We start from the raw sequence: 21653 nt of genomic DNA on the forward strand, positions 1-21653 counted from the left end.
ACATGTAAACAGTTTGTAACAGTGCGGAAACAAAGTAAATGCTATTGTTCCTCTATTGTTACCTGGCCTGGTGGAAGCACTAAACCCATCCTTCAAACTGCATCTTGTAGCACCTATAGCACAAGTTCAGAGTCAGGTGGACCTCAGTAATCGTCCCTGGCTCCAATCTTCATTAGCTGTGTGACTGAGCAGGTTTCTTAACCTCTCTGAAAACCTCATTTGCTCCATTAGCAGAATAAAGAAAAGAACAACTTTGTCTATAAAATGCCTGGCCCGTGGTAGGAGGTCAGTGAATGAGAGTGAGTATAATCAGTTCCTTTTAGGTTCTCAGTGCTCGGGGGAAACCCGACGACAAGACGGAGCCGCTCCCCTAGAAGAGTTAGCCTGGCAGATACCCCCGTGCCATCATCTGAGAGCTCATGATTGTAGCTACACCGCCTGCCCTTCTTCACAGGGGCTTCATGTGGGTCCCTCCTTACTCCTTAGAACAGCTTCTTAAACTTAGGCTCCTCACTCACAGATGGGAAGGATACAGAATTTTCAGGCTTGGTGATGCACTCGTGATCACATCAGGTGCTCTGCCTGTGTGTGGCAGAGGCAGGATTTGAATCTATTTTAATCTGAGTCTTGTGCTCACTTGCTGAGCTACACCTTTCACCCACACCATACACACCTGCCTCCTGTGCAGAGGTAGGAAGCACCTGCTCTGTGCAAAATAACATGGAAATAGGAAGAGAGGCTGATATTTAACAGCATTCATGGTGTGCCGGGATCTGTGCTATATGTTTTACAGATTTCTGGCCCATTTAACCCTCAGATCAATGTTGTGAGGTGCGGGCTAGTGAAACACCCATTTTACTGATACACAGGAAAAAACCAGGCTACAGAAACTGCCTGTGAGAGGGCACAGATGTCGGATCTCACAGACGAAGCCTGCAAAGTAGCCATTGTAATTATATCCAGAGAACTAAAGGAAGCGATTCGGAAGGAAATAGAGGGGAGTATCGTGACATTATCTCATCAAGTATAGAACATAAAGAGGTAGAAATTGTTAAAAAGAACCAAATGGAAATTCTAGAACTAAATGGAAATTTTAAAGTACAGTCACTGAAATGAAAAGGAAAATCACTCGAGAGGCATGACGGTAGGTTTGAACTGGCTGAAGAAAGAGCCAGCATTCTTGAAAACAGATCAGTAGCGATCATGTAATCTGAAGATCAGAGAGAAGCAATAATGAAGTAAAATGAGCAGAGCCTCAGAGAAGTGTGAGGGCCCGTGAAGTGCATCAGTGCACACATAACGTGGGTACCAGGAGCGGAGAGAAAGGAGCAGAAAAAGTATTCAGAGAGATCATGGCTGAAGACATCCCGACTTTGATGAAGAGCAGTAATCTACACGTTCAAGAAGCCTCAGGAAGTCCAATCAAGAAAAACAAAAGGAGGTCCATCCTTAGAAAAATCATAGTAAAAAATGCTAACAGACAAAGCAAAAATATCGAAAGCAGAAAAAGAAAAATGATTCCTGATGTACAAGGAAAACCCAATAAGATTATCAGCTGACTCATCACCAAAAATAATTGAGGCCAGAATGCAGTGGAGTGACAAGTTCAAAGTAATAATTATGGCAGTGCATCATTGGGTATTTAAGAAATATTTGTAACAACAATAGCACAAAAATGGGGAAGAAGGAATAGATCACATAGGAGTATGTTTCTAAATCTCACTGGAAGTAAGTTAGGGTAAATCTTAAGTAGATCCTGATAAGTTAAGATGTATATGGTAAACGTCAAGCAACCTCCAAGAAAATAATTCAAAACTATATGGTGAAAATATCCTTAAAGAGGTTAAAATGTTGCACTGAAAAGAACTCATGTAATGCAAAAAAGAGCAGTAAAGGAGGAATAAAGGAACAGAAAAAGTCAGGAGACACAGAAAACAAAAAGTTAAATGGCATATGTAAATCTACCTACATCAAAAATAGCATTGCCTGTAAATGTATTAAACAAACCAGTTGAACAGCAGAGAATTTCAGCCTGGACATAAAAACAAGATCCAACTGTATTGTGTCTACAGGAGACACACTTTAGATTCAAATATATAAATAGGTTGAAAGTAAAAGACGGACAATGCACATTCTACAAATAGAAAACATTAGAAATTGGAGTGACTATAACAATATCAGACAAAACAGGCTTTAAAAAAAGTTAATAGAAATGAAGAGGAACACTTTATAATGATAAAAGTGTCGATCCTTTAAAAATATGTAACAATTATAGACATATGTGCACCTAACAACAGAGCCCCCAGATATATGAAGCAAACATTGAGAATTGAAATGAGAGACTTAACACCCCACTTTAATAGTGTGTAGAACAACTAGGAATGTGGAGAAATCGTAACTCATACATTGCTGGTGTAAAATGCAGCTGCTTTGAAAAACAGTCTGGTGGTCCTTAAAGGGTTAAACACAGAATTATATGACCCAGCAATTCCACTCCTAGGTGTGTAACCGAAAGAAATGAAAACACGTGTTCATACAAAAACTTGTCCGTGGATGTTCATAGCAGCATTATTCATAATAACAGAAAAGTAGAAGCAACCTAAATGTTCATCACGTGATGAACGGGTAAATAAAATGTGTGTCATAGCCATGCAATGGCATAGTATTCTGTAATAAAATGAGGTATTGATACATGCTGCAAGGTGGGTGAACCTTGAAAACAGTTTGCTAAGAAAACACAGGCTATGAAGCCAGTCATAAAAGCCCACATATATGATTTCATATATATAAAATGTCTAGAATAGGTGAATTTATAGAAACAGAAAACCAATTAAGGTTTGCCCAGAGCAGGGGGGTGGGGGGAAAAGGGGAGTGACCACAATGGGTTTGGGGTTCTTTTGGGGTGATGAAAACATTTTAAAGTTGATTGTGGTGGTGTTGCACCACCACATTTAGTACATTTAGTAAATGCACTAAAAAACCATTGAATTGTACTCTTTATTTTTAGTTAATTAATTTATTTATTTATTTATTTTTGGCTGCGTTGGGCCTTCGTTGCTGCGCACGGGCTTTCTCTAGTTGCGGATGTGTGCAGGCTCCTCATTGCGGCAGCTTCTCTTATTGTGGAGCGCAGGCCCTAGGTGCACGGGCTTCAGTAGTTGTGGCTCGTGGACTTAGTTGCTCCGCGGCATGTGGGATCTTCCCGGACCAGGGCTCGAACCCGTGTCCCCTGCATTGGCAGGCAGATTCTCAACCACTGCGCCACCAGGGAAGTCCTACACTTTAAATTATGAATTAGGTGAATTATGTGCTCTGTAGATTATATCTCAATAAAGCTGATGTGGAAGAAAGAATAGTACCATAATATTGAGTTGTTGGGAAAATTAAATGAGATAAAACTGACGAGACTCTACCCTCCGTAAAAGATAGTGTCTTTTAGAGGCTCCTTGGCAGGGCTTATGAGAAAGCAGCCCACCATTCTGAATCCCAGGGCACATCTGCCATGTGTGATGTCATGCCGTGGAGATACTTCGTAGAAAACCTTTGCCTTCTGCTTTGCTTTTCCAGGGCAGAGGACCTTTTGTCCAAGGAGAAAAGGGTGAAAAGGTAAGCACCTCCCTGCTTTCTCACTCCTCCAAGGGCCGTGGATGTGGCCCGGGAATGGGGTGGGGGACTTGGGTTCGGGAGAGTTGTGTGCTGCCGTGGTGCTGCCTGGTAAGAATTTGGGTGGGAGGGGAAGAGGTTTCCTGGGCTGAGTGCCTCAGTGTGTGAAGTGGGAGGGAAGGGCTTGTTTAGGACATGAATGGTTCACAGTGCTTAGAGCAGAGGGTACTTAATGGCGCTCATGGAAATTGGGATGCAGAGCTGCAGATGTGGTTTGAGGACCAACATGCAGGACATTCAATATCAAAATGTGTTCAGGCCTTGTTTGCAGTGATGGGAAGGCCTTGGACGGTCTGTGCGTGATCAGACATGCTGAGAAGGTTCGGATAGCAGGTGCCGATAGACGTGAGAGCGGGGCAGACCAGACCAGAGGAACTTGGGGAATAGTCGGGAGATTGCTGCAGAAGTACGAAGGCAAGATGATGAGGGACAGAGTCATGGGTGGCCGCAGGACTAGACAGGCAGAGGAATGGAGGCCTATTCACATTCTCCCTGGATATGAATGTTGCACCTTCTTTAACCTTCATCAGTCGTGATGATGATGTACAAGCTCGACAGATCCTGGGAAAGAGGGGATTCCTTCTAAAGAGGAAAGCTTTCTTAAGGTGTCAGCCTAGAAGGAGAAATAAAAAGCAATCACTAAAAATGCCATTTTCCACTCACACCAGTGATTAAAAATACATCTCCCATTTCCCAGGAGAGACAGCCACAATACTTTGTAACGTACATTTATGTTGGTTATTTTGCCGGAGTCTAGGCACTTGTAGACTCAGAATGCAGGGCATTGGACCCCAGAAGGATATCGTTACTCAGAGGGGGGCTCACGTCAACCCCTTGCGTAGGGCTGATGGTGTAAAGCAGGTGCCACTCTGTCAAGTTACTATGGAAACAGAGCTTTCATGTGCCCCGCTCGTTCTCTCCGTGTAGCACCTTTTATTTAGTCCGTTCATGTCTAGAGATTTACTCTAAGGAGATAAATCAAGGCTGTGCACAAGTACATACCCACACGTTTCGTAATTACAGCGTGATTTATAAGCCAGCCTGGAAACAACTGTAATGCTCTGCAGTGGGCAAAAGGTAACATGAGTTATTGTACAGCTAAATAATACAGTGGCATTTAGGGACACAAAATCACGTTTAGAAGGATGATTAATGACTCAGAAAATGAAGATAGCATTTTGTTAATTTTTAATTAAAACACATTGCAAAATATCTATACAGTATGACCCCGGTTGTGTTTATGGTGTGTGTGTGAGACTCAGAGAGGGAGGCTGATTCTGGGGGCAAACCCCCATTGTTAACCACTGGTTGTCTGTGGGTGGCAAAACTATGAGAGTATTTATTTTTTCCCTTACTTTTCTTTGTGTCTTCCTTTATTCCACAATGAACTTTTCTTTTTTAACCTCTGTTAAAAGCACAGGCACACACACACACACGTAATAACTACTGCACAGGAATACAAAGCCGTTTGAGAGACAGTGTGACACACAGCGTAACACGAGCTTTGCACCAGGCAGACCTGGGTCAGTCGAGGCTGTTCCCAAGCTCTGCCATCAGAGTCTGGGTCTCCCTCTGCCTCCAGCAGGACTGGCGCCACCATCTTCCACGATTCCTGTGTGGTCTCAAAGCACAGCACCTGGAACCTAGGCGCTCAGCTTTGATAGTTGCCATCATGTTCGGTTCCTAAGAGCCCAGAACCCGGGCACAGGGTATTAACAGGACACCCACATGTTCCTCGGGTTCAGGACTGGGGCTGCCAGAGCCCTTGAAGTCAGGGCGCTCAGCCTGGGTCGTGCTTCCCAGGCAAGGCCAACGTGCAGCTCCTGGACCGGCTCGTCCTCTGAATGACGTGCTGTCCTTCTCATGTGCTGATGCCACCAGGAGAAACTGACAGGCCCCCTTTCTCCCATGAGCAGCAGCTGCATCTCTGCCCCGTCTGTTCTGGTTGAGCTCAGGACAGGCAGCCTTCTGCTTCTGGAGGCACCTCCCCGGTGCCCCAAAGCCCAGGCTGCAGCACTACGCTCAGGACCTGAAGCTGCCGGGCCACAGTCCCAGCCGGGAGACCCCTTCACACATCCGGTGCTGGCAGGAGAGACGCGTAGCTGAATAGACTCCGGCACTCCTGTCTCTGTCTTTGGTTGACATTCTCCTGCGGTTGAGCATTTTTGGCAAAGTCTGAGTCTAGATTCTGCCACATCTGAGCTATGTGATTCGGGATGAGTCACCTCCGTCTCTGGGTCTCTGCTCCCTCATCTGTAGAAACGCAGGGGTGGGATGTGATGACGCATAAGGGACCTTGCAGGTGGCAGTTCTGAGACTTGGTCATCAGCCCACCCCCAGCCTGAGTCCCTGGGGCTGTCTTCTGTAACTTGGAGTCTCTGCTTCCCCTCCACGATGCAGCGAGGCCAGGGAGAGTCAAGGGGACAACAGGATCCACAGAAGGGAGAAGGCCACTGGTGACTCATGCACTTGGACAGAGCTTAAGTGGCTTTTTTGCTTGAACGTTCTCTCGAAAGCAGTCGCAGAGTACCAAGGGGATTGGACGGACTGGAGCCCGATGTGTCCAGAAATCATGTGATGCTGAATCTTGCTGTGGTTTGTTTTGTTTTTTTTTTTTAATTTTTGGTGATGTAATCAGCCACTGTGACAATGTGCATTGGCCTATCTGAGGACCAGGCACCGTGTAAGCTGTGTTCCATGCTTTATGTCTCATTATTAAGACAGTGCTTCAGGGAAGGCACGACTATGCCCTTTTCACGGATGAGAGAACATAGCTTAGAGGTCAAGTGACCTGCCCAAGGTCACAGTAAGATGGCTAGAAAACACAATCACTCGTGAAGGGAAGCTGGAAGGCTGATTGAATTACTCCTTTTCCTGCAGCTGAGGAAACTGAGGCTCAGAGAAGGTGAGTGACTGACCCAGTGTCACACAGCTGAAACACTGCCAGAGCTCTTGGCCTCCTGACTTTGCCAGAGCCCCCCACCAAATGCCCAAGACCATTGTGTGGTGCTTTGTTCCTGGGCTGCCTCTGCCCCTCGTTTTGGAAGCCAGCCTTCTCTCTGGTTCCTGTGCCATCCCACATGCACCACGGGTTCTTGGGACAAAGCTCCCTCAGTGTTTTAATATGTATGAAATCGGGCTCAGGGAAAGGGGGAAGCAGGCTTTTAGGGGCCGCCTGAAAAGATCTGCGCATAGCCCAGGTGTTGGGGGCACGGAAGGAGAGAGAGATAGGCATGGACCCTCCTTCACAGCGTCTGGAAGACAGCTGGCACTAAATAAATGCTTGCCTAAGGAGTGAATGGATGGATGGAGTGTGGACCTCCGTCATCCAGGACCAAGAGCCAGTAGAATGGTCACAGACTCTGCAGTCAGAAAGGTTCAGCTTCAAATTCTGGCTCCACTTCATGTGGAGCCTCAGGTTCCTTTTCTGTAAGAGTGAGAAAGGGAATGATAGTAGTTCCTACCATGTGAGAGGTTGCTGGGAAGGTTAACCCAGTGCCCCACACAGCAAGCCCTCATGATGGGTGGTGCTGCTGTTCTTGTCGCCCCATCATCGTTGGCAGTGCTGTCTTGGTGATGAGGATGATGATGGAGGGGGAGGAGGAGGGGGAGGAGGAGAGGGTATCGTCATCAGCATCATCATGGTTTGGACCAATGCGGATGGTCTGGTTTGGACCAGTTTTGGGGGGAGTCAGGGGGAGCAGGGAGGGGTGATGACTTCCGTGCCCTTCCCACCCTTGGTCCTTCCATGTTGACAAAGTAAATTAATAAGCACAGTGAAGATGTTGGTATAAGGTTTCCTGTGGCTGGACACTGAGTCTTTTCCATGGAGATGTGGTCCATGAGCCCCGCGGTAGAAAAAAATTCAGAAACGACAAAAACAAGGCCAAAGTGCGTGGTGTCCAGTGAGCTTCCTTTCGCATCCCGAGGGGCCTTCTGCTCTTGGGGACCAGAGCCTTCAGGGCAGGAACCCCACAGAGAGGCTGCGTTGTCGTCCCTTCCTGGACCCACAGCGCCCTCTGGTGTCTGGAAGCCAGAGCGTCGCTCCAGTTTTCCTCTGCAGGGGTCCGTGTGATACTGGGGAGATCTCTGCCCTTTGGGGGCGTTCCTCTTTCCCTTAGGAATCTAGCACCTGGGGGAACGAGGGCAAAGAGAGCTTTCGTTTTGTGCTCAAATGTGGGCTCAGGTGATGGAAAGAAAGCAGGTTCGGGGAGTTGGGCAGACCTGGTTTGGATCCCAGCTCTGCAGTGGCTGGGTGAGCGTTGGGTGGTGTCTCTCTGAGCCTCAGCTTCCTCATCTGTAAAGTGGGGCCATTGATGCCCACCCCTTAGGGCTGTTGTGGGGCTTATAGGAGGTGGGCAGTGCCTGTGACAGCACCTGGCTTAGTCCCTGGGACGTGGTAGCGCATATAAAACTCTGTCCCTTATCTTTATTCCGTTCTTTTGTCTGCTAGAAGCTATTGCTAAAATCCATAAAAGAGTGACAGATGTGCTTCTTCAGTAAACAGCATTCAAGTACCTAGTACGTGGGAGAGTGGTGGGTTCACAGAGCTCTAAAACATGGCTTGGGCCTCCCCCAAAGGCTCACTCACCAATTCAGCAGAGGAGACATGCACACACATTCTGGTCACGTGGTTATCTAATCATGAGTGTTTCTTCTTTTTCCTGGTCCTTAATCGAGTCTGTTGTGCCACCTCCATCCTCCACCCTGTTACACACTCAGAGGGTGACGACACTGTCAGGAGACCCTGCCTAGGACACCGGTCACATCAGCACTGCACCTTGAGGGTTTCCCAGGATACTCGGTGTTATACTGCTGGGGGTACTTAGAGAATGAAACTAAAAAATATCTAGGAAATTATCGTAAGCACAGTTCCAATGAAGGGAAAAACAGAAACAAAACGATCTCAAGCTGACTCTGTTCTTTATAAGTACTCTTAACAATGACCAACCGCAGCAAAAAATGGAAACAACCTGATGGAAAATTGCATTTCTTCAACCAGAAGGACATAAGTGAAAATTAGGAAGCCCTTATATATGTAGATGTGCATGCAACATGGCGTAAATGAAATAGTAGAATAGGAAGCCATATGCGCTCACACACAAAATGCGTGTGCAGCGAGAATAGCCAGTGCACTGGGGTAGTGGGATTTGGGATATTTCATGCCTTGTTAGTTGCTCTTTATGTTGCTATAACATTAGTACTTTTGCTAAACATAAACATTTAACTAACAACTAGAGCTTAAACTTAATATGATGAAAAATTTTTAAATAATAGTATATTTACAGTTGTTCATGCATGAAATCCAAAAGCAGTATTATTTTGGAGGGAAGAGCCCTCTCGCCCAGCATGGGGCATTTGCTGAATCCTGGACACTGTGACAGCTGGTCCCAGATGACAGAACATAGCAGCGGGTGAGGGTCAGGCTTTGGGAACCTGGCACTGCCCCTGTCCTGCTGTGTGACCTTGAAGAGGTCATTACAGTTCTCGGTGCCTGTTTTCTCATATGTACACTGAAGATAATAGTAACAATAATAGGCTCTTGTAAGACTGAAGTGAGGGTTAAGTGATTGCATCCACGGCAAGAACTTAGCAGAGCACCTGGCAGATGAGAAAGCATTAGCGGGAATCAGGTCTAAGCCACCCGGGCACTGGATTCTCTGAGCGTGATGGTCAATTCGGACACATTATCTACATTAGTCCAAATAGAACGACAGACCAAGTACTTTCACTTAGAAGCCCGGGGACGGTGTTCTTTCCCCCAGGGCCTGGGGCTGTGCGATGAGAGCCCGGATATCCCTGCAGCCGTGCAATGAGCCAGGTGGGGTAGGGCAAAGGGGACACACACAGGCTGGGCCCAGCGTGGACCCTTGTAGATGACGTTGCAGGGCGGAGTCCAGGCTCCCCAAAGCCGGCATCGCCCACTGCTCAGACACACGGGCAATGCATTTCCTGCCGGGGCTCTTTGCTTTCTTTACGAGCAGCTGCTGGTACTAATATTTGAATTAGAGTTGGGATAGGATGTAGAAGGCGGCCCTCAGGTAGAGACCAGCCTAGACCTGGTGCTGAGGAGACTGCCCCACCCCCCGTTTCCCTCGAGTGGAGAGTAACAGAGGACAGGGCAGGGAGAGGGCTTGCAGCCCCTCATCAAGTCTGGCTCACACCTTGTAGATGGGGGGGGGCCCTTGGGAGCCACAGGGGGTGGAATTGTGGCAAAGTGTCCCGTAAAGCCATGCTTGGGTCAGCAGCTGTGTACTCAGCACTTGGTAGAGGGGGGGAAGAAACCAGAACAACAACCACCAAAAAGTCCTTTCTTCAGCATTTTCACAGAAATCCGTATGGCAGTATATAAAACTTTGTATGGATTTTGTGCTCGGATTTCACAGTGCGGTGCCCCAGAAAAACTATGCGAGCAAATAGGAGGAACTCAGCTGAATTTTATTGGGCTGGTTGACTCAGTAGCAGACAGAATTTTAGGTCACGCAAACATGGGTTCCTTGTCTTCTATGGCTTTCTTCCATTTTTATGGGGACCATAAACCTGACGGGGAAAGAGGAATCTGAGCCAGACAAATAGCAGAGGCCGTTCTGACTTCCTGGGAAGCTGTCTCTAGAAACTTCAGCCAAATGTCCTGCAGCGGATGCCGGAGCCGAGTGCAGGTCATCATGGGGGAAGTCCTTATGGGTTGGTTCACCATGAAGTTAAACAAATAAGGTGCCGATTGGAAAACCGAGGAAAGAGGCCACGGCCATCTTGATGGAACTAAGGAGGGTTGTTAGAAGGCCAGGTTCGGAGCTGTCCGCTGAGGTGGGCTGGTCCCCAGGTCTGAGAAAAGTAGGTTCCTCACATGCGTATTCCAAACCAGGCCCCTGAGAAGCCCGGTGCCTCCTGTTCTCTGGTGATTTGAAATTGGACAAAGCAGTCTCCCCGGCATTGCTGTGGACCTGAAGGTCCAGCCTCTCAGGAAAGGCAGTGGCTTAAAGAGCGCTGGGGACTCATGTGCCCCGTGGTGGGGCGGGGCGCCTGGGATTCCTCAGCTCCGGATGGCTTCCTTTGGCTCATTCTTGCTGTCCTATTTGAAACATGCAAATGCGCGTGAATTTGCGTTTGATTTTCAAATGCTGCTGTGGTCACACCATTCCCTACAGACCCCTGCTCAGCCGCTCTGTGTTACTTGGAGGATCAAGTCCCCTGCGTGTTGGCCCCGAGCGACCCTGCCCCGTCTCCGTCTCCTGCCAATTCTGGGTCCATCTCTGGGTCCATATTTCCACCTCCCCGGCCTTGATTCCTCCTCCTTGCACATCCACAGCTCCCTTCTCCTGTGGAATCCTGGAGAGGCTTCTGATGCAGTAACCTTCGGGGCGTCAAGCCCGCAGCCAGGTGGTTCCACAGTCACTGTCTTACTCAGTCCTCCCAGTGAGAGCAGGTGGAGGGTATCACCGTCATCATGTCATGGAAAAGGGCGCTGAGACTTAGGAAAATGCTCCTACACATCGATGTTTTCACTGTAGAAGCTATAGGAAGAGGACGAAGTAGTTTATAGGGAGCTCTGGTTTGTTCAAAAGTGTAACACCTACCCAATTTAGATCTAGTCCTGTGCTGGAGGGCTGGAGAAGGACAGAAGAATGACGGACATGAACTTTGGAGTAGGATTAATCCAGCCATCTGCACTGAGAGTCAAGGCGGGTGGAGGGGTGGAGGGTGAAGAGTGTCTAGAAAAATACCTGCATCACTGCAGAGCTCACAGGGCAGAGGGGCGGGTGGTGGGGACGCTCCCGCTCCCGTGGTCCTGATTAGCCCGCGGCCTGAGGTCTGAGCTGGCTGAGAGCCCTTCCTGTGAAGCACCACCGCAGTGCACGTCCCACTTCATGGGACAGTCAGACCTGCTCTCACAGTGACACTTCTCTGGTCTCAACGCGACAGACACACCTTGTGCCACACACAGTGTGAAAGACTGAGTCCTTCCCACCTGAGTTAGTTCTTTCTTTGGTGTCTTTCAACGGCAGGCTGTACTTGAAATTGCGAGATGAGAGGATTTCGTGGAGGTGGAGATGGACCGTACAGGTGGGTGGGGAGTGAAGCGCGGGGTCTGCTACATACGGATTTTCTTCCCAGTGCCTCCTTTCCAGAGCAGTGACCAAGAAATGCCCTCAGAAAGCGTAAGGTGCTTCTACATAGCACGGGGTGCTGGTGTAGGTGAGACGTGTACCGTTGCAGGGGATGATGGAGACACTTACTTCGCAGATTCTGTCTGAAGGGATGGGTGAGGGTGTTAGCAGTGGCAGCCATGGAGAATTCAGTGGCCAGCACTTGGTGGTTTTGTCTGCAGCAGTCGAGCGACTTTGTCTCAAAGAAGGTGCCTTGCAGTGGAAAGAATCATGACATCAGCCTTTTACTGACCACTTGATATCTGCCAGCTGTTCACTTTATGAGTATCAGCCTCCTGCAGCTCCTTGAAGGAGTCTGGAGCATGCCCAAGGGCACAGAGTGGTGGGTGAGGGGCTGAGGTTGTGTCTGTCCGACCCTACACCCCCCATTCCTAACCACTGCACTGGACAATGCCGGTTCCCTGCCCTCCCCCAAAAGGGATGCTTTTATCTGAGAATTCTTGACCCTCAAAACCCATGTACCTTGTAGGAATCGACTTATTTTATGCAGTGACTACATTATAGAGCCTCTGAGCCATAAAGTATAAATTATATGTGTGTGCTTGTATGTGTGAAACCTCTAAGATGAATTTATGCCATTTGCCTCTGGCTCTGGGTCTCATTCTCTTTTTTCACAGCTGGCTTAATCAGCGCCCCCGACTCCTATTCTTAGCCTGTGCCTTAATGTGCATTATTCATGGTTATCGACTTGGATAACTGTGGTCGAGTGCCTTCTATTTTTATCATAATTAAAGGGTTTAGGGGAAAATAGGTTCAGCTGCTTATGTGCCCTCAAATAGCCTTGTAGGTTGGGGCAAAATGCTGGGAGTTAGAATTAAGATGCCGCAGACCCTGTCCGTGGTGCTGCAGGACACGTTGGGGAAGTTTTGAGTTCACGGGTTCTCACGGCCCCAGGCAGAGCTGGAATAGGAAAGTCTGCACTTTTTCCAGCCCCGCCTGACACTCAGGCTCTTGCCAAGTTTCATGGCCCAGCCACAGGGCCAAGGGCTTCATACAGGAGGGGAGAGCATTTATGGGAGGGTAAATGCTGGACTGCTAGGCAGCTGGGCTGGGAGGGCAGGGGAGGCCAAGGGCATGCACCCTAGACACGGACCGGCTGGACTCAGATCCCAGCTCGGCCACTTAGCAGCTGTGGACACTGGGCAAGTCAGTTACTCAACCCCTGCAACCCGTGCTTTCCTCACCTATAAATTGGCGACTATAATTCTACTGGCCTCAGAGGGTTACAACGAGGATGAAACGAACTAATGAAAATAAATGACTTACATTTGTAAGAAGTGCTCATAAATGTTCAGTATAATTACCGTGATACCAGCATAGTTTTCCACCTTTTACACCAAGTGACATCTTCTGCGTCCTCTGCATCCATGAGGTCTTATCCCCAGGGCCGGCTGACAGCTGGGAAATGCCGGTGTTCCCTGCCTCCCCCAAGGAGGACTTCTGTAACTCCCAAAGCCTCAGGGAGCCTGGGGAGTGTTATTAGAAAGCGTGTTCCAGGTGGGCTGCCGTAGAGGTGTAAGGTGTCTTTTCCTTTCTTCAGTTCATCCACAATAATTTGCAGAGCATCTAAGAATAATAACGGTCCCCCATATTTACAACTACTACTGTCTGCCGGGACTGACTCACACACAAGCTACTCAGTTTTGGGGTAGAGATGGTTGTCCTCGTTTTACAGGCCTATTAACTGTGTGACCAGGTGCAAGTGACTTTCTCTCTCTGTGTGGCCAAGCCAGGAAGTGAGCTCATGTATTCTGACATCACAGAGAAGTGGTTCTCCAACTTGACCAGGCGCCCAAACCCCCTTGAGGGCTTGTTAAACCACTGTGCCAGGCCCCGCTCCCGGTCGGTCTGACTCAGTGGGGCTGTGGTGAGGCCAGAGAATCTGCCCTCTGACAAGGCGCAGGTGATGCTGACGTTTCTGGCCCGGGAACCACACCCGGAGGACCACTGCCCGGAGGACTCCTCAGCCCCACCCTAGGGCCTGCTCTGGCTCTACCAGTGGAAGGGGAGGGGTACTAACATGGCACCTCTCGCAGCGAAGCGACGTCTTCGTCAGTATTTCGGGGGAAAGCTCTGATATTTAATTAATCGAAAGAACAGGGGAAATATCTGTTCTCTCTTGTCTATTTTGCCCACTGAAGTAACCAGGTAATTCCTAGAGCTCTGGTTCTGACACGTGGGCATATGGGTGGATAATTTCCTGCCACGTGGTACCCACCGGGGGCTCCCAGTGAGATTACTGAGGCAGTGTGTGTGTGCATGAGGGGGTGGCCAGAAGAGAGGTCAGAGCCTTGGCTTGGAATCAGGGCCCCGATTTTGAGTCACAGCTGCCAGTGTGAACTGGGGGAAAGCCTCTCTTCCCCGAGCCCTGGTTTTCATCTGTAGTGGGTTTCACATGCATTATCTATGGTCATTTTCTTTTTTTCAAGTTTTTCATCCAGATTTTATTAATTCAATTCCATAATGACTGTGACATATCATAAAGATGAAACAAAATGTATTTTGTTTATTTAAAAAAATTTTTTATTGAAGTATAGTTGATTTACAACCTTGTGTTAATTTCTACTGTACAGCAAAGGGACTTAGTTATACACATATATACATTCTTTTTTATGTTCTTTTCCATTATGGTTTATCCCAGGATATTGAACATAGTTCCCTGTGCTGTGCAGTAGGACCTTGTTGTTTGTCCATTCTATATGTAATAGTTTGCGTCTGCTAACCTCAAACTCCCACTCCATCCCTCCCCCACCACCCCCCCCCCCTTTGGTAACCACCAGTCTGTTCTCTAGGTCTGTGAGTCTGTTTCTGTTTCATAGATGGGCTCATTGGTGTCATATTTTAGATTCCACATATAAGTGATATCATATGGTATTTGTCTTTCTCTTTCTTACTTCATTTAGTATGATAATCTCTAGTTGCATCCACATTGCTGCAAATGGCATTATTTTGTTATTTTTTATGGCTGAGTACTGTTCCATCGTATATGTGTATACGGTCATCTTCTTAAGCTGAGTGATTTCCTTTTTACAGGTGAAGAACAGAGGTTCCAGATAGTTTACTCCAACTAACAGAACTTGATGCTTCTATCTAATTTCCCTGTGTACAAAGCATTTTCCAAAGCATTGTCTCAAGGCATCTTACAAACCACCTTGGGCCAGAGGTACTATTACTCCTTGCGTCACCCTGTTTACGGACGATGAAGCTGAGACCCAGGAGGGGAAGTCACTTGTTCTGCTCAGCTAACGGGCAGCAGAGGCTTCATGCGAATCCAGACCATCCTCTCCAGTCTGGTCCTCTCCTCTCCTCTCCTCTCCTGCCCTTCTCTCTCATCTTTCTCTTTCTCTTTCTCTCTTCCCTCCCTCCCTCCCTCCTTTCTTTCCTCCCTTCCTTCCTTTTTTTCCTTCCTACCTACCTCCCTTCCTCCCTCCCTCCCTCCACTTTCCTGTTTTTTTGTACTTTACTGTGGATCCTGAGCTACACATATTCCCTTTAAAGATCTCCCTGTGCCTGACCTTTCCAGTTCCAGGGCAACCTCCAGTCTGTTCCCCACTCCTTTCTTTGAGCCACCTTATGGACTTGTGAAAGTGTTCTTAGTTCTCAACAGAATATAAACAACGGGCATTTTAATAATATTTTATAGTCTACCAGTTATATCCACACTCATTTTCTCGTCTGGAAGCAGCATGAACCTCTATCTTAGGAAAGATGAAACTGAGGTTCAGAGTGGCAGCATGACTTTCCTGCTGGGATGTCAGCGGACGGCTTAGGGCTGTAACTCTCTCTCTTCAGAACATCTGCAGGCAGCTGAGTCCAGGTAGAGGACTCTGGAAACTGTGTCACGGGGGCATGGTGGTATTCTGTGATGTTAAGAGGAGGTGACACTGAAACATGAAATATGCGGGTCATGTTGACTTTTCCTTGGGGACACAGTTTTCAATGGCAGGAACCCATCTAATGAAATGCCTGGACCGCATCATGACTTGAAAGTGGAAATTTCTCAGAATGTGTCTGTTTGCAGTGCCAGCTTGGTTATCCTAACCATGATTCAAATAAGATTAAAAAAAAAAAAAAGATGTTACCTTCTCAGACAAAGAAAATATTCATCTCTAAAGAGGCTCAGTTTCTTTGACTACCAGTGCTCTAAAGCCAACTTGCCAAGGTGTCCCCGTCCTTGGGAAGCACAAATCCTGCAGGAAGTTTATGACGCCTACTTACAGGTGTAAACTGAGACTCACGGTGTTTCGCTAACTTGACCCAGGCCATTAGTACTGAGTGACGGAGCAGGATTTGAAGCTGCAACTTACTGGTTCTTGAGACTGTTGTTTTCCTGTAACAGTTTGCTGTTCCCTTTGTCCCTGGGGGTTTCATACCCCCAGGGCTCATTCCCACAGGGCTCTGGGGAAGGAGTTAGAGCACAGGGAACACTTGTGGGGCCTGGGGCCACGTGGGCGCGGCTCACACGGAGGTGACGGAGCCCTGATTCCCATCTCATGGAGCTCCCGTCTTGTGATGACACAGACTCACACAGATACTTGTTGGGCCTCTACTGGAAAGTGCCAACAGAGCTGGACATGTGACGACTGTGGGCACAGGGGAGGTTCCAGAACTCTCTGGAGTTCCCTCTGGCATTGTCTCTGGTCTTCTCCCTGGCTTCCTTTATTAGATGGTCCTGGAAACTCCGTGCCCTGCTGCTCTCCCCGCTGTATTCCTGAGGCAGGAGCCCACCTAGACCCCCCTTCCCTGCCTGCAGCTGCGGGACCCCCCACCTGCAGCAGCCAGAAGACGGGCTGGGCTTTCAAGGACTGGGTAACCCACCCCTGGGGCAAGCTCTGCACCGCGTCACCCCAGGAGGGCTGATCCTAGAGGGGGGCACTGTGGGAAGCGTTTCCTTTTGGGAAGTTGTGAATTTATCCCTAGTGTTGTAAGGAAGCAGAGTTAAGTAGGCTGGTCCCTGCCATCTGGAAGCACACAGCCTTTTGCTAAGATCAGAGCAGGATGGGGCAGGAGATAAAACGTGGCCTTGGAGACAGGGCGTCTGGGGAGCTGAGCCCACCCTGTCGTTGACCCCCAGCATCCTGGCTTGGGGCAGAGCTCCTGCCTCCTGCGAGGCCTTTGGGGATGCTCTGATGCTTTCCCAGGGAAGGACGGCTGGCTGAAGCTGAGTGGGGCGGACCTTGATCCCTGGGGAGGGAGAGCAAGGCTGGGCGCCCCGGCCTCAGCCGCCCCAAGCTGCTCACCAGGCCATGGAACTGCTGGGTAGCCGCCAGAGAGTCAGGGTCCCTCTGTGCTCACGGGCTGCATGTGAAGACAGCATGGAACGCTTAGCCCACAGGGTGGCCGAGCATCCGAGCGGGGCCGTGCGTGCAAGTGCCAAGTGCTGGCAGACGACGAGGCAGGCTCGGGGCCCCAAGTCTGATCTCCCACTACACGCGCTGTAACTTTGCGGAGTACTGAATCCCTGTGTCTCCATGTCGTAAACTCTGAAACGTAGGTAGCAGTTGCATCTCCCTGTGGAATTGTTGTGAGGACGGGTCGAGCGCACCGATGAGGGTAAAGCGCTCAGAACCTGGCAGGTCGTGAATGTGCAGCGAAGACTGGCCGCCAGCAGCACGTCTGTAATACCCCCTTAACGTTATCTTTAGTATCCCGTTAATGTTACTGCTGGTTCTGCCATTAGCGCTAACGATAGCGATGCTGGTTGGTGTCTGGTTGTCACTCTGCGTCGCAGAAGTCACTTGCATCTGTACTGGTTGCCTCTTTCATCCTCGGTTGAGCTTCAGAATAGTCAGAGGCACAGGCAGGCAGGGCGTTCATGCCTGCTGTGTGGGTGTGGAGACAGAGGCTGAGAAATCTCCGGCCACAGCTGCCCTGCCCTTACGGGGACAGTGGGGACAGTTGGACCCCAGAAAGCACCTCATCAGCTCCCACCTGTCCTGAGGAAACGGCCACTGCAGAGAACCCGGGGCCCTCGATATCGAACAATCCTTCCTCTGTGAAAATACCCAGACTGTTCGCCTGCCTTTGTGTCCAGCCAGGGAGAGTCAGACGTTCCCTAAGACCAACGAGAAAGTCTCTCCGCTTCGGAAATCCCACCTGAGTACAAGGCTTGCCAATCAGAGACTGTCTCCGTCTTTCTTCTTCTTACTCAATAACTAACTCCCTTTTAACACTTTTGAACCCCTGCTGATGGCAGCCTGGTCCCCTGGACGCACGTGGGTGAAGGACTCGGTTTTGTCCCCGAGGAGGTGCAGGGTCCCCGCACGCGCCCCAGGGGCAGGTCAGGCGGGCAAGGACACTGTGCAGAACCGCCATCCACAGAGCAAGTTTAAGGCTTCAAGACAACCTGCTGTGAAGGAGCATGTTTAACTTTATTTAACTGCACTTCACAAGCTTATTTGACCCAAGAACCCAGCAGTCTTCCCCCCACCCCATCACACACTAACTACAAATCAAACAGGTATCGTCCAGACCAGCTTTGGAAATGTTATACGAACCCCCGCAGAGACACTTCATACTTACGCAAGCTCCACGGTGTCTGTAGTCGTTTCCGTTTTTTACAGAAAGCGAGACCGAGACTCTGAGATCAAGTAATTTGTCCAAACTGGCCCACCCTCCTCTAAGGGATGGTTGCAGGAGCACCAAGGTTACACTCAGCCTGCCAAGTCCCTGAAGTCCCGCCCCCCAGGCTGCCTTGCCTGCGACATCCCCTCTGGAAGGTTCCACTCAGATTAACTGATCTCCTTAGTGTCCAGGACTAAACCCTCCCGGCCCCAAGCTGAAGAACCAGAAACCACTTCCCAGCAAATCAGTGTTTCGTGGGAGCACAGGCGCCCTGTGGGCACCGTTAAATTGCTGGGTGATGGCAGGAGAGGGCACCTCGTGTGGCCATGATGACAGCGTACCGGGGGTAGAGGTGTCCCCCCAGCAGGGGGTGTGCTTTACTGCCCCAGCCCCTTCATCCTCCCAGCGACCTTGCTGGTGTCAACCTCCATGCTTGGACGAGGGGCGAGTGCCACACAACCTTTCAGAGTGGCTGCCTTTGGGGCCACGCAGCTAGAAAGGTGCAGAGCTGGGCCAGAGACGTCTGTCTGTTTTTCTCTCCAATATCACAACAACTTAGAATGTTGAGACCATGGAAGGCACTTTGTAGAAGTTTTAAAAGTGTGTGTGTTTGTGTGTGTGTGTGTGTGTGTGTGTGTGTGTGTGTACATACATACATACACGGTTGCATCTTAATTTATAGATAAAAACTAGAAATGTATAACGTGTGTTGTGTCTTTCAGAAAATAAGATCTGTCTCAAGGGCTTATTATGAGTACTAAATAGCGCAATATATGAAGACATCCTACAGGGTCCAGCCCTTAGTGTTTTCTAAATATACTTATAGATTCATCAGTTCAGTCATTCATTGAATGTCCAGCATCGTCATTTCACAGATGGAAAAGCCCGGAAAGAGGCACTGACTTGCTCAGTGTCCCCCGGAAAATTGATGGGGAGGGGGCAGCTGGGATGAAGGTCGTGGTGGAATCCTTTGATTTGAATCAGGTGGTGCGGGAGCTGGACAGGCGCGAAGGGCTCCTGGATTTCCCTGTTGTTGAGTTGCCCCCAGTCCATCTCCAGGAGGCATGGTTGGGGGGGACGAGCGGGTCCCCACAGCTGCTCCATGAGCGTGCCTGTCACATGCTTCTGCACAGTTCATTAGAATGGAGTTTGCCCCAGCTTAAGAAACATTTTTAATACCTGGTCTAGCCCAGTGGTTCTCAACTGGTGTGATTTTTACCTCCCAGGGGACGTTTGGCAATATCTGGAGGCATTTTGGGCTGTCACACCTGGGGAGTGCTACTGGCACCTCAGGATGCTGGAGGACATCCTGCAACGCCCAAGGCAGCCTCCCCACCCCCGAACAAAGAATCATCAGCCCAGTGCTGATGGGGCCCAGCTCAAGAACCCTGCTCCGGCCTGCTGCTGTGCTGACATGTGTGACCCCGGTCCTGGAGGGGGTCAGCCACACGGCGAGTTAGGGGAGGGCGGGGCAGGGCATCTCACTCCCACTGTCAGGTGCGTACGTACCCCCTGGGGGGTCTTGTTAAAACATGGACCCTGGTACAGTAGGCCTCCAGTGAAGCCTGAGAATGTGCATTTCTCACCCTCTCCCAGGAGGCGCCCAGGCTGCAGGTCTGTGAATTGCCCTCTGAGTAGTGGTGTCTTGGCCACAGGTCGTGTCTGGCACTTTCTCCGCTGCACCAGCATCCTGAGAGCCTGTCTCCAGTGCTGTCCTCACCGTGTCCTAATTGCTGTTCTCTTTCTCTCGTCTTAGGGTTCCCTGGGCCTGTCGGGTCTCCCTGGGAGAGACGGCAGCAAAGGCATGCGGGTACGTCTGTTCCCACGGGGCAGCACCGGGCTGGGGACCTCCTGATCAGAGGCCCCTGTCCTCGAGTGGGGTGGCCTTTGCCAGGGCCAGGCCTGAGCTGGGGCTTGTTTGTACCAGGATCTTCCCAGGTCCCCGGGGGCCAGCCTGATAATTATAACATCACCAGCAGCAGCCGTTGCCACCAGGCATCACCTGTGTGTCCCTGGGAGCTGTTTTCTCACTTAGTTGACAAGCAGTCCTGCATGGGAGGTCTTGTCCAGTGCCTAGACCTGGAACCAAGTCGAGGTCCAAGCTGAGGGACTTGGTTCCCAAGTCCCCAGTTCACAGCTCAAGGAGTCGGTGAGACCCCAGCAGCAGCCTGAATGGCCAGCCGGCCTCCCTCTGGGGGGCACCCCGACTCCACCTCTGCACCCGCAGCCTCTGAGTTGGAACACACTCTAGGACCCCAGGCAAAAAGTGATCTCAACTCAGGCGGGTCAGTCTGATCCAGGATAAAGGGGTCCTCTTCTCCAGCAAGAACCCAAATAGAAATCGGCTCGGGTTCTTGGCGGCGCCTGGTGGGCACGCGAGCCGCTATGCTTGCTCCACTGTTCTGTCTCAGCTGAGTTTTGTTGGACCAGCAGCAGGAGTGGATGGGGGTTGAGGTGATGAACACCCGCAGTGAAGATAAGCTCCTTTGCTTGTAGAAAGAGTCTCTGGGGGAGCCGGGTCTCCGCTCACCAGTGGTTACATCGTTTCCGTGCCGAGTTCTAGTTCCAGGAAGAGATGCCCCGGGTGCCTGGGCCTGTGTCCCCCGGGTTGTGACCACATGCTATTCTGTGTGTGCAGGGGGAGCCGGGAGAGCCAGGAGAGCCGGGGCTGCCCGGGGAGGTGGGCATGCGGGTAAGTGTTGCTTCGAGTTATTCCTCTCATGTTCCTGGTGCACAGATCTTGATGCAAAACGAACTTTGTGGGTAACATCTCCTTAGGTGTAGAGGTGATGCCCAAATGGGTTGCCTACCTGCGTTCCTCATGCACCACACCCGGGCTCATGCGTGTATGTCCACACATCCATGATGTTTCCTAAAGTCTTACAGAAAATGAATCGTACCGTACTCTGCCAGTTATCTTTTTAACAAGAGACATATCCTTCCACACCAGTACGGATCGATACCACCTATTCTCTTAATCAGTGCATGTTATTCCATGATATGGATGTGTCGTAATTTACATAACTTTTCCTCTGTTTGTGGCCCTCAAGGTTATTTCTAATTTCATCTGTTTTTCACTAAAATCAGTAAAGGTACACACGTGTGTGCACGTGCACGCATTTCTCTTACGTATACTGTATTTTTAGTTCAGTAGGCTAGATGACAAAAATCGGGATACCTTTGGTCGAGGAAAAGAACATTTTAATTTTAATAGATTTTAACACGTATTGCCCATTTACTAGCCTAGAAACCATAGCA

General features: G+C 49.6%; 1 protein-coding gene across 1 annotated transcript in view; it reads left to right on the top strand.

Annotated features, from left to right (window-relative positions):
- Positions 1-21653, top strand: part of COL22A1 (collagen type XXII alpha 1 chain) — a 248238-nt gene that overhangs the window by 74800 nt on the left and 151785 nt on the right. The window contains exons 12-14 of the mRNA XM_059901262.1: positions 3568-3606; positions 20152-20205; positions 21034-21087. Of these exons, the coding sequence (XP_059757245.1) occupies positions 3568-3606; positions 20152-20205; positions 21034-21087 (147 nt within the window). The remainder of the gene's footprint in view (positions 1-3567; positions 3607-20151; positions 20206-21033; positions 21088-21653) is intronic.

The sequence above is a fragment of the Balaenoptera ricei genome, chromosome 17, assembly GCF_028023285.1.
Source record: "Balaenoptera ricei isolate mBalRic1 chromosome 17, mBalRic1.hap2, whole genome shotgun sequence".
NCBI classification, from domain to species: domain Eukaryota; kingdom Metazoa; phylum Chordata; class Mammalia; order Artiodactyla; family Balaenopteridae; genus Balaenoptera; species Balaenoptera ricei.